Below are 13,157 nucleotides of genomic sequence, written 5' to 3'. Positions count from 1 at the left end.
TGAGGAGTGCGGTGTGTATTTCAGTCACTGAGAAAATAAACGGCGTAGGGAGTGATAATTAGCTTATTTCTGCACAGAATTTTCCTTGGGCTGAAAAACTCAACACCCAAATTCACTCAGAGGAGACAAATGTACCCCAAGGCTCAAGGGAAGCCCAATTAACAGCCTACGAGAGCTCGTCCTGAAAACTGGGTATGGGGGTGCATACACGGGGCAGACAGAATACTGGCTTAGATCTGGAGGTCTCCACACTGTCCTGCAGCAGCAGTTGCTCAGTAGAGAGAATCCCAATTGAATGGACATTTTCCTCAATCACGAAAACCAAGGGCCTAAACAAGGTCCAGCAAGGGGATTAGGGGTGGTGGCAGGGGGAGGGGGGAGGGGGGGACCAAAAAAAAAAACAAACTCCCAAAAAAAACAAAACAAAACTGAAACTGTCGATGTTACTGGCCAAAAAATAAATAAATAAATTAATTAAATTAAATTAAATTAAATAAATCCCATTTCAAGCCCCGGTGGAGAGAGACTGAAACTGAAATGTCTACGAGTGACGGGGTGAAAAGCAGTCAAGAGAGATTCCAGAGTACTGCACTAAACTCTACAGGTGATAAAAAGGTGTGCCCCAAACAAAAAAAACAAAAAAAACAAAAAAAACAAAATTTAAAACAAAATAAAATAAAAAAACGATTTCAGAAAGAAGGCGGACATTATCGGCCATTTTGGTGAGACAGTCGAAAAGAGAGGCTGTCGTGCACCAAAATGAAAGGGGGGAAGCCAAAATAATGTGCAGCCTTAAGGGTAACCCGGACAGCTGAGATTACACCCTCTATAAACGCCTCACGAACAAGGGCGCTACGTGGCTATCCCTTCCTCTGTTCCTCGTCTTCATCGAACGAGGGGGGGGGGGGGGGGCGAGGGGGCGGGGGGGTAGGAGGGAGGAGGTGGGGACGAGGCGCGGGTCACTTTCATACAGACCACGGGGGAACGCGGACGTTTAAATGGCCCCTGTGTGGCTGCTACGCAAAAAAAAAAAAAAAAAAAACCACACTCCTCGTTGGGAGAGCCGGGAGGAGTCGATTGTAATAGCTGAAATTATTACAACGGCGAGTGTCTGATTTATTCTGCCCTGCAGAATATCCAATTCGCCAGACTACATTATCATTCACGCTGTCAATTCTGGCCGAACACATAACCCTTCCAATGTTTTCGATGTTTACTTACGGAGGCAACATGTGCATTCCTCTCATTATAGACTCTTCTCCTCGCAAGTCTTAGCTTGGTTGCGCATACAAGTAGCCCGATTGAAAAAAATATATGTATACTCAGGTCCCAGAACAGACCTGATATCTGTCTCTCTCCCCGAAACTGATTAATAACAAGAGCCCAAACTTTTTTTTTGGAAATTTCCCCCTCCGCTCAGAGTGTAGGGATCTACCGTTGGGCTCAGAGCAAGCACTTTGGCGGTCCCTGGGAAACCCTCCTCTTTTGTGTGTCTTTTTTTGCCAGCCGGCGTCCCATTTTTGGGAAAGTCGCGGGAATAAAAAGGTGTAATCTAGCTTTCGTTCCCGACTCCTCACAAGCACACGCACGTGCGGCAGGGCATGCAAGCGGATGCAGAAATAAGGCAGGCAAAAAACATTCAGGAGCGCGCGGAGCAGTCTTCCCGCATCGTTTCCATAGCGATCCGGGTTTCACCCGGGGGACGCGAACCCGATCTCTTAAGCCTTGGCACGGGATGGAATGTAATGTCTCACACAACAGCTCTTGACGATAAATAATAACAACAACAACGATAATAATAATAAGCCCAGCTATGCTGTGCGTCTATTTGGGATGGGGTAACTCAAAATTTTGAGAGGGACCACGGCGCGATGTGGACAGGCCACTTTTGAATAATTCAAAAGAAAATGAAGGATTCTAGTCCACTTTGTAATTAATTCAGACTTGAGTCAACGTGGATGCTGATTCAGGTACCTTGCAGTTGTTTCATATTCACAAGGTAAGCACTGGTTATCCCCACATTTGTGTCCTGAAAAACTGGTCTTTTTTAAGCCCTTCTACACTGGGGGATTTGAAAGATTTGTTTAGTTCTCTTTGCAAAATTGGCAAAATAATTAGCTTAAGAAGTCTCGCAGCAGTCTTCTGCACCCACAAAATCAGTGATTATTACAGACTGCAGTTATTATTATTCTTTACTTCCAGTCACATATATCAGAACAATGCAATGATTATAAGCCTGTCTCTAGCAGCTCCAAATCTCACCCACTGCAGTTTTTAATAATTAAACGCAGGAGCAGTGCATGATGGGTAGGGGTTGGAGCCAGGCACCAGCCGGGGACAGTCCTGGGACAGAGGGGAGATGTGACGTTGGGAGCTCGACCAAGAGAATAACGCCGCCTGATCAAATTACACGACGAACTCGTGACGGCGAAGGACGGCCGGAACCGCTAGCAAAAACCGCTAGCAAAAACCGCTAGCAAAAACTGCTAGCAAAAACCAATAGCAAAAACCGCTAGCAAAAACCGCTAGCAAAAACGCAGGCGCCCGCACACACGACGCAGTGAAACTGAAGTTTACTGCGAGCCTCAGTGCGCGATTTAAGGCAAATCTTCCCGCTCGTCATTCCGGCGGACACAGCGGGCGGCTGGACGCCATAAAAAAAAGCTTAACGGGAAAAACGGCTCGGACGTGACGGGAATGGGGTCTTAACCGCGTTCCCATCGCCCGGTTTCGAGATATTCCGCTGCTCTTTCGCTTTGATGCCATAACAGGATTTGCCGAGCGGAGATTCAATTTAAATCACAATGCGTGTGTTTTTTCCGTCTTCTTGGGTCTACGTTTTAAAAGCTTTGCTACGTCGCCTCGCATCCATCAGGAAAAAATCAATTCGGACGAATGATGTCATGACGGAGCCGAACGAATCACAAAAGGGCACACGGCAGTCGATCGGTAGACCAGTCTCATCGAGTCAATGACCTTCAGAAAGAGTCGGCCTTACTGTGCCCCCCCCCATCCCCCCACCGTGCGCACTCCTAAGGCTAAAGCCATTTTATTCGCTATTGATCCACGTCCCACAGTAAAACCATCCCAAAAGCTGTGTGAAGTCATTACTGAAGCCAATCAAATCCAATCTCACTTAATTCGCCCAAGATGGCCGACTGATAGGAAGATGCCAGGAATACTGCCTGCTCGCTCGGTTACTTCCGTTAGAATCGAACGCAGTGCGTGAGTTATAAAGCAACAGCACAATTAGGAAAAGAAACAGAACAAAACAAAGGAACCACAAACGACTGAACAAACAAACTGAAAGGAGTATGTAACAAAACAAGAAGAAACACACGAACGCAGGAACAAAAAAGTAAGTAAAAATTAAGCCAACGAACGACTAAATGAAGTCGACAGTGACTCGGTAACATAAGAGAGAAGGAACGAAACAAATCAAGGATAAAAAAAAACAAACAAAACACACACACACAAAATGCAAGAAAGACAACGCCCCAATCGAGGAATTCTGTTCAGGCATGCAAGCGTAGTTACATTCTCCCATCATGCATCAGGCCCTTATTTCCAAAGTGCTGGGTTTCCATGACAACAAGTGCAGAAAAGATTTCAGAGCAGAAGCAGTACAGAAGGATGCAGAAGAAGCAAAGGCCCCACAATGCAAACGCAAAATGAAAAACAAAAACCCGAACAGAGCGGGTTTTCTTTCAGCATTCTTTTTCCAGTAAAAAAATAAAATAATAATAATCTTAAATTATACTTCATCGTTCTTCATAATATTTAGCAAGTCTGATTCTCTGTTTATTTCATTTATTTTTTCAGTTCTTATTTAAAAAAAATAAATTTAGCTTTCTTATAAATAAGTATATTTCATTTTTTTTAAACATGTTTTTTTTTTTTTTTTTTTTATTATTTATAAATGTGGGTAAAAAAAGTAAAAAAGAAAAAACACACCAACCTTCTCGAAGCTCTGGGGGATGTAAAGGGTTTGATGCAGAACACAATGACATGAGGACAAGAGAGAAAAAATAGGGGAAACACAGAGAGAGTAAAAAAGGCCACCTCAAGGCTTTTAGCTGCTACATTTCTTTTTCTTTTCTCTCCCCCCCACCCCTCCCCTCCTCTCCTCTCCTCAGCTCTCTGTCTGTCTTTCATATAAATGACATCTGCCTTTCTGTAACTTGCCCTTTGACCCAAACCTTCAGATCCACCCCATTGGCTATGCTGGGGAGTCACAGCCATATTTACAGTAAAAAAAAAAAAAAATTCAGCTTTCATGATTCAGACAAATCAAGATCAGCAATCAGGTCTGTGCCACCTGAAGAGTGCCCCCGGTGGCCAATTTGCTTCATTGAAGATAAGGAAAATATAAAACGAGAAAAATAAATAAATAAATAAAATCAAACCAACGTCAAAACGAAGCAAACAACCCAGAAAAGGAAATGAATCAAAAAACAACCAACCGGTAGAACAGGACAGTCTGGGTTCAAATTAGCAGCTACAAGTACAAACACACACCCAAAAGGCTCATTTTTTTCCCCAGGCTCGATTATGTGTACATTTTGCCAGCGTGTGTTCCGTCGACAGTTGGCCTCGATTTTAAAGCATCACTTTCCTCCCGGGCACAATGAAGGGAAGCACAAAGAAACCCTCCAGTTTTTCTCTCCGTGATTCTGGCAGTACCGTAGCTGCTAATTTCAAGCGCAACTTGCCCTGTAAAGAACTAAAAACACATTTGTGTACACTGCATATTTAAAAACCGACATTAAAAAATGAACCAAAAGAGAGACAGAACACAGAACCCTTTGTAAGATGTTGTTGGAGTACTCTCATGTTTTTTTAATAGAATTTTTAAAACATTGCGTATGATACCGTGTCATCAGCTGAACTATTGGCTAGGCAGAGTGCCTGTGCTGGCCAATCAAAGCACGGTTGTTAAAGGACGGTCCACAGACCTGCAGCCAACAGATATCAGCTGACGGCCAGTTGAGTCTTTCAGCCCGGGTCAGACCAAAGATCCGCGACGCGACGAAACCCGTTTGGAGTTCCGCAGAGAGGAGTCGCGAGCGGCGTGAACGACCCCGTCCCAGAACGACGCTCGCCTGTCGTGGGCGATCCGAGTCGTCCAATAGCAGGCGGGCGAATTTAGAACACCGCGTCAGAGTCGACAGCTGCAGAGTCGTCGCGTCGCGACTCTTTGGTTCGAACGGGGCTTCGGACGCGCGTTCCCTCGCACGCTCGTAAAACGACGAGCGAAGCAGAGAAGGCAACCCGTACCGCGCAGAGCCCTAATCTCACACCACCCAAACTCCAAAATCTCCCCTTCACATTTTTCAGAAGCGAGCATCTTCCACAGACACCTTTTTTCAAATTAGGATTTTCACCTCAATTCCGCACCCACGCTCTCAGAAATAGAGGTGTACAGTGGAGGTGTACATTTTTTCTCTCTTAAGGCACAAATTTCTCAAGTCTTCCCTGAAAGGAACAAAAATGTTCAATTTGGGTACTAATAAGTTCCTTTCACAATCAAACAAAGGTACAAATGAGTTACGTATTGCTGGCTAGGGGTTACAATTTTTATGTACCCAGAGGCTACCACCCCAGTGACAAGTGTTTGTACCTTTTTAGGAATGTTTTTATTTGACCTTATTTTTCTGAGAGTGTAAGACGGATAAAGGGGATATAGCAATAGCTCGCAAACAGTAGATCCATCAGCTAAACGCTTCCCTGCCGTTGCATGTTTGGCAGGGTCTACTCGTCCAGTAATAAGGCTTATTCATGAGCACAATCCCGGACACAGAGAAGTTATTTAGCTTCTTGTCCAGGGATGTGAAACAACACAATGCTGGCGAGAGGCTGATCTGGTGGTGCCAGTTCGGTTGGGGTCCGAGCCCTTCTTTGATTAACTGGCATCGGATTGGATTGTTCCTCAGCCACTAGACAGAATACGTCCAACCGAAGGTATAATAATAATAACAATAATAACGGAACAGAAAGATCTGTGACCCATTTCCAAACGAAAGGCCAGGTTAATTATTCATGAGAGCCAATGTTTATCTGGCTCCCCACTAGCGCACTGTCAGAAGACGTTCGGCATCGTGTGCAGAAAATAAATATAACGCGTCAAAAAGGCATCTGCGTCAATTTATTAAAACAGCTGCAGCAGGGATTCACTGTCTCCTAGCATTAGCTGCACAAAATGACTTCATAGCATCTTCCACTGGAGATTAATTCTCTGTTTGCTTTTTTTTCTTCTTCTTTATTCTCTCCTCATATGAACACAGTCTGCAGCTCCCTACTACGACACGGCTATATTCACCAAACTCAATTATGGAACTTAAACACAAGTACAGTACATAATTTGTCGAGCAGTTATAAATATGTAAAATAGGTTATATTTTTGAGGGATGTAAATCTTTTTTTTTTTCCCATGAGAGTTATTATCATATATATGACACACTCATCATCGGTTTTGAATGCCTTTGTTCCCCTTCCCCTTGACACTTCTTTCAGAAGGGGGGTAGAGGGTGTGGATTTTGATTGGTTTGCACAGCGTCTAGCCACCCAATCAAAATCTGACTTACCGTCATCTTCCCGGGTGGGTTTACGTCTAATCCTCCTCAGAAACCCAAGAGAACTGAGTATTTTTGGATAAAGTTGCTTTTTCTTTTTAAAACCCATATAGGCAAGGACAACTTAGAAGCTCTGATTCTCGTTATCATAACAATATCTCCTTAAAATGTGTTTATTTTATTTTATTTTTTTAAAAAACATTTTATTCAGAAGACCAGAGGGCACCAGAAGGTGTTAAGGTGCAGTTATTTTTTAAAACCTTTTTTTGTGAGTGGGTTGGCGGGGGGGCTCAGAACACACTAATCGAGCTCGGAGTAAAACACAGAAAAACGACCCCACTTTTCAGCCCATGAATCACAGAGCGGTTTTGGCCGACACCCCCAGCCCACGTTTCTGCCCTATCCCTGCAGACTCGATGAGCCGAGGCATTTGCATATCCTGACGAGGAACACCGATGTCACAGGCTATCAGCAAAATTAATTAAGCTGTGCTATGTCCTCGGGGAAAATCTCTCAACTGAACTGTGTCCTCGTATTGAAATCAAAGTAAAACTGGGTGGCACTACCTCAGTGATTATTTAGTAGGTTAGTTAAGGTTTGCCGTAGGAGAACTGTAGCATTTTTTTTTTTTTTTGGTGCACCGTTAACTTAGCTAAGGGATTGAAGTGCATTTTTGCAGGATTTAATCTGAGTTTGACTTGCTTTCCCTTGCTGTTTTATCTGGTTTTGACTATTTTTTCTTGGCTTTATGGCTGGATTTCATCCAGATTAGATTAGAGTTTTCCTTAGCCTTATGATGGCTGTTTTTATCAGAGTTTGACTAGTTTTTCCTTGACTCTGAGGCTGCTTTTATCAGAGTTTGACTAGTTTCCCCTTGACTCTGAGGCTGTTTTTATCAGAATTTGACTAGTTTTCCCTTGCCTCTGAGACTGTATTTATCTGAGTTTGACTAATTTTCCCTTGACTCTGAGGCTGTTTTTATCAGAGTTTGACTAGTTTCCCCTTGCCTCTGAGACTGTATTTATCTGAGTTTGACTAATTTTCCCTTGACTCTGAGGCTGTTTTTATCAGAGTTTGACTAGTTTCCCCTTGACTCCGAGGCTGTATTTATCTGAGTTTGACTAATTTTCCCTTGACTCTGAGGCTGCTTTTATCAGAGTTTGACTAGTTTCCCCTTGACTCCGAGGCTGTATTTATCTGCGTTTGACTCGTTTTCCTTGGCTCCATTGCCGCGTTGGTCCCTACCTCGCACATATAGGTTAGCGGGGGAGGAGTACCGGACGCCCTCGACATTGGACGCCACGCACTCGTACTTCCCCTGGTCCGTCTCCTCGCTGTTCTCTATCTGCAGGGCACCTGTGGAACACACACACACACACACCACACACACACAGAAAGAGAGAGAGAGAGAGAGAGAGAGAGAGAGCACAGAGAGAAACGTGTTAGAAACAAAGCAATGACAAGCGATCCCCCTGTAAAGACAAGAATCCTTACAAATACATCTTTAGATTTAGTGTAAGCCTTTCCCTCTCCTCCTCCCACCCCATACCGTCCCTTTAAAGAGTTTTCCCCAAACTCCAATACCGTCCCTTTAAAGAGTTTTCCCCAAACTCCAATACCGTCCCTTTCAAGAGTTTTCCCCAAACTCCCATACCGTCTCGTCCTTTTAAAGAGTTTTCCCCAAACTCCTGTACCGTCCCTTTAAAGAGTTTTCCCCAAACTCTCGTACCGTCCCTTTAAAGAGTTTTCCCCAAACTCCCGTACCGCCCCTTTAAAGAGTTTTCCCCAAACTCCCGTACCGTCCCTTTAAAGAGTTTTCCCCAAACTCCAATACCGTCCCTTTAAAGAGTTTTCCCCAAACTCCAATACTGCCCCTTTAAAGAGTTTTCCCCAGACTCCACACCTCTCCGTGGAAGACAACGGAAACCAGTCAATGGGATAAATGAAAAACACCACGTGTGTATCCACCAGAAACACTTCTCTGAGGGAAGAGACGCACACGAGGGGCACGCACGAGGGTGAGGAAGGATTTACGAAACACGCTCTGTAAAGCAGGCGGGGGAGCGGAAGTCAACGGCGGGCTTTGCAGACGAGGGGGGTTGCGGGTTCAAGTGCTGCTCTCATCGCTGTGAGGTCTATTGTACGTAAGAAAACCCCCTGCATTGTAAATAGCTGCAGGGTTGTGCACACAGCTAACTGTAGCATCAGAGTGGACATGGAGGCCTAGACTGCAAGAGTAAGCAAAGTGGGATTGGCAGTGATATACCCCCCCCCCCCCCCCACAACAGACCTACATAACATACACACAGGGAGAGATGAGGATAAGCACTGCACACACACACGCACGCACACATACAGACACACACACACGCACACATGTCCACACACACACACACGCACACGTGCCCACACACACACACACACACACACACACGCACGCGCACACACACACACACACTCCCACACGCACATGCACACAGACACACACATACACACGTACACATACACACACACGCGAACATGCAGATGCACACACTGCCACACACACACACACACTCCCACGCACACACACACACACGCACACACACACTCCCCCACACACACACACACTCCCCCACACACACACACACACACACACACACACACACTCACTCACACACACACTCCCACGCGCACACACACTCACTCACACACACAGAAAAGGAGGCATCAGTCCCCTCCAGATAATTCCTGGTTAGGGAGGCCCGGGGAGGTCTGGCCGGAGCCCATGATAGTATAATTAGGGTTTGTGGAGTCGGGCGGCTGACAGACTGCAGCCTGTCCTCTCCTGACAAACACAGAGCCGACCCTCATTACTGTTCAGCCGGGGAGCACCGATACACCACCGCCTGTCAGGGTCCTGTGCCTGTCCTGTCCCCCTGTACCCCCACCACCGCCTGTCAGGGTCCTGTGCCTGTCCTGTCCCCCTGTACCCCCACCACCGCCTGTCAGGTCCCTGTCCTGTCCCCCTGTCCCCCCCCCCCACCACCGCCCCCGCGTCCCGACCAGCCCCCCCCCCCCACACGCAGCCCGTACTCCCTGTGCCTGTCCTGTCCCCCTGTCCCCCCCGCGTCCCATCAGATCAGCCTCCCCCCACACGCAACACCGTCCAGATCAATGATGGAAGCGAGGGGGGGGCGTCCCTCCATGCCCTCCCCACCCTGTCAGAGCTGGCAAGTGGGGGGGGGGGCTGGGGGGGACAGGACAGCTCACGTCAACCTGCCGCTGACAGACAGTTGTTCACTGCCCAACCCCTAGCCCCCCCCCCCCCCCCCCGCCTTTCACGTCCACGCCACCAAAAAAACAGAGGCCAGCCTTGCCATTCCGTACATCGAGAAAGAAAATGGCGCCCGGCTCTTCTGAAAAACGCTGGCGTGCGCAGACGCGCCTTTTTAAATACCCCACAGCCATCTCAGCGCCATTCTGTTCCACAACTGCACTAAAAAAAAAAAAAAAAAGCTGACAAAAGATTTTGGGCTAAAGGTAGAAAGTTAGGTATTCACAGACGGGCACGCGTACTCTTTCAAAACCGTTTGACGTGCGCTTGGCACGACACGTTCCCACAATGCAACAGGTGGGCTTGGAGCGCGCTCAGAAGCCCCCCTCAGTCGTCTCGCCTCGCCTTGCGCTTCAGACCCTGTGATGTCATCGCGGCTCCCGGGCGTTTGTTCCGCCTCTCCGCCGCGCCTTTGAAAATGTTTTTTAGAAGAAAAAAAAAACCCCGAAAATAATAAAAAATAAAATCGTTTTTTTTCTTTTTTTTTTTCCGCCGGAGTGCCTTCCGATCGAGGAACAGGGCTGAATTTTAATGCCATTCAGGAAAAAAAAAAAAAAAAAAACTGAATGGAACATCAGAATTCAAGCAGAGTTTCGCGAAAATCTCAAGCCCTGCGAATTCGGTTTGGGGTGTTTTATTTCATTTATTAATTTTTTATTTTTTTTTCGCGCAGTGATCATGAGTCACGGGCCCCCCTCTCGTCAGCGAATAGCCCGCGACGGATCAAAACGGCCTCTCACGATAAACCAACGGTGTCGGCTCGTGAGTACGAACCACGCCGACGTGCTCGAGGAGGAGAGGCCCTTCAGCAGCGCACTCGCACAAAAAAAAGAACGAGATTAATTACGAGCCAATTAAATTCCACTGGCGGTGCCAGCCAGAGCGCGGGCGGGCAGGCGGGCGGGCGGGCGGGCGGGCATGGGGGGGGGGGGGGGGGGGGCGAAGAGAGATTCTACGCTCGACTATTTTTGGTAAAAAGCGCTTCTTGCTGAGAGTCGGCGTCGGCTGATCCTGGAGAGTCCCTGCTGGATTCATTACGCGGGCAGGAGCCGCGGTTTCGAAGGCGGGACGGCCGAAGAACACACGGAATGCCTGAGATTCGGGCGGGGCCACGCCGATGCTGCATTCTGTTTCAAGTCCGAATCCCCCCCCCCCCCCCGTTTTCTCCCCTTCCCCTCTCTCCGGCAGCGCTCCGAAAAAAAAATGTCAGCCCAGCTAACTAACGAGCACATTCCTTCCCCACTTTTAAATTCAAAATAATAATTCCCATTGTTCTTTTTTTCTTCTTCTCTTGGGCTCCACTGTTGGATCTTTGTGCTGTGAGCGGAGCGCTTTCTAAGCTAATTCGGAGTCCTTTCGCCCTAAAGCATATGATTTCATTTGATACGCCTTTCTTGTGTTATTTTTGTTTTCAGAATTGTGCAATAAATGTTGTCTTCTCTCCCTCTCTCTCTCTCTCTTTTTCGCTCTTTCTACACGCCGTCTGAAGTGAAGAAGAAACGCAATTTTCTCTTCTCATCGTTCGGCTGTGCGTTCCCCTGCCAGCTGAGTCTTAACAATAAAAGATTAATAAAAAGAAAAAAAAGAAAAACGAAAAAAAAACGCGCTTCTAATACGCTGGAATCCAAACAAAACGAAGGCCTTTGATGTCTGGGGCTGATCCTGTCGTCCTTTTATTGTTTTTATTTGCTGCATATTGTAATTGCGTTACGTTTTTTTTTTTTTTTGCTTTTGTTATTTGCTACCCTGCAAGCCTGTGGCTTTGCTTTGACAGTGCATGGCCAGTGGCACTGGCGTCTGCTGCAGACAGAAGGGGGGGGGGGGAAGCAAACATAACAAAAGCCGGGGAGTTATCAGTCTCCGGCATGTAGCGGCGAGCGGGGGGGGGGGGGTGGGGGGATGGGGCGGGGGGAGTGGGGGGGGGGGCGGGGGAGGGGGGCTCTGCCACCTTCGCGCGGCGGGGGGAGGAGGTAAACCGCGCGCGCCTTTGTCTTTGGAGATAAACGCTGGCGCCGTGGAAACGATGCGAACGTCACGCGGGGCACGCCCGCCGCTCGGGCCCCGTCCCGCCTCGGACCCGCGGGCCGCAGGAACACGACACGGCGGGGGGGCGGTAATGAGCGCAGAACAAAGGACCCCCCCCCCCCCCCAAAAAAACAAAAAAACTTCCTGTTCTGATTGCATTGGCTGATTCGCCTAACCCATGAGAAACGGTGAGTAAAGAAAAACAAAAATAAAACTAAATCAAAAACTGAACAGAATCCCTGCGATGGACTGGCGGCCTGTCCAGGGCGTGTTCCTGCCTCTCGCCCAGTGCATGCTGGGATAGGCTCCAGCGCCCCTTGTGACCCTAAGCAGGTATAGATGATGGATGGATGGATGGATGGATGTACAGACTCCAGACGGTCTTCCAGTGCTGACCAGTGACGGCGGGTGGAATGCACAACTCTCTCTAGCGTTGCCTGGCAACGGGAGGGTTTCATTCCACAGGGTTGTCAGCATCACATCATAAACTTTTTTTTTTGGAATTCAAACGAGCGAATCTTATAATCAGCCTGATAACGAATCTGATAATGAACCAGATAACGAACCTGATAATGAACCACATAACGAATCTCATAATGAACTTGATAACGAGGCTTATAACAAGAATGATAATGAACCTGACAACAAATCTGATAATGAACCAGATAACGAATTTGACAATGAATCTGATAATGAACCAGATAACGAGGCTGACAACGAGCATGATAACGAGCCTGATAATGAACCTTATAACGGGCCTGATAACGAACCTTACAAATAGCTCCAATTAATAACTGACCAATTGCTTCTGGTTTCTATACAGCACCATTCACGCTTCGAGCCACTGAGGCAGTCCCGTGATTGCTGTAGTCTGCAGGCCGTGGTTTAATAATAATACTCAACGACTCGAGCAGGTTACAGATTTAACCTGCAAAAGGAACGTGCTAGCGGATGGGGCTAAAAAAAGGGTGACTTTGAGCCCTCTGATTTTCAGACAAAAAATAAAATAGTTGCTCCTCACCATGGGAACCGAAGTGGGGGTGGGGGGTGGGGGGGGGTGGGAGGGGCTGTGCCAAAGCTGAAGAGCTCAGAAGTACAACAAACTGCTGCTGATGCAGGTCATTTGGCTCAATCCCCCTTCCCAATACACAGCTCACCGTGGGGCTGAGCGGGGTGGGGGTGCGGGGGTTTGGGGGGGGGTGGGGGGTGCATGAACCTCTTCTGCACACTAAGAGGGTGCAGAC

At 47.4% G+C, this 13,157-nt stretch overlaps 1 protein-coding gene across 1 annotated transcript in view; it reads right to left on the bottom strand.

Moving 5' to 3' along the window:
• Positions 1–13,157, bottom strand: part of LOC118225182 (receptor-type tyrosine-protein phosphatase S-like) — a 75,143-nt gene that overhangs the window by 45,636 nt on the left and 16,350 nt on the right. Inside the window, 2 exon segments of the mRNA XM_035413272.1 lie at positions 3,959–3,970; positions 7,818–7,928. Coding sequence (XP_035269163.1) covers positions 3,959–3,970; positions 7,818–7,928 — 123 coding nt within the window.

The sequence above is a fragment of the Anguilla anguilla genome, chromosome 4 (assembly GCF_013347855.1).
Source record: "Anguilla anguilla isolate fAngAng1 chromosome 4, fAngAng1.pri, whole genome shotgun sequence".
Classification (NCBI taxonomy): domain Eukaryota; kingdom Metazoa; phylum Chordata; class Actinopteri; order Anguilliformes; family Anguillidae; genus Anguilla; species Anguilla anguilla.
The sequence above is the reverse complement of the archived record's forward strand: the minus strand, read 5'-3'. Positions and strand labels throughout refer to the sequence as shown.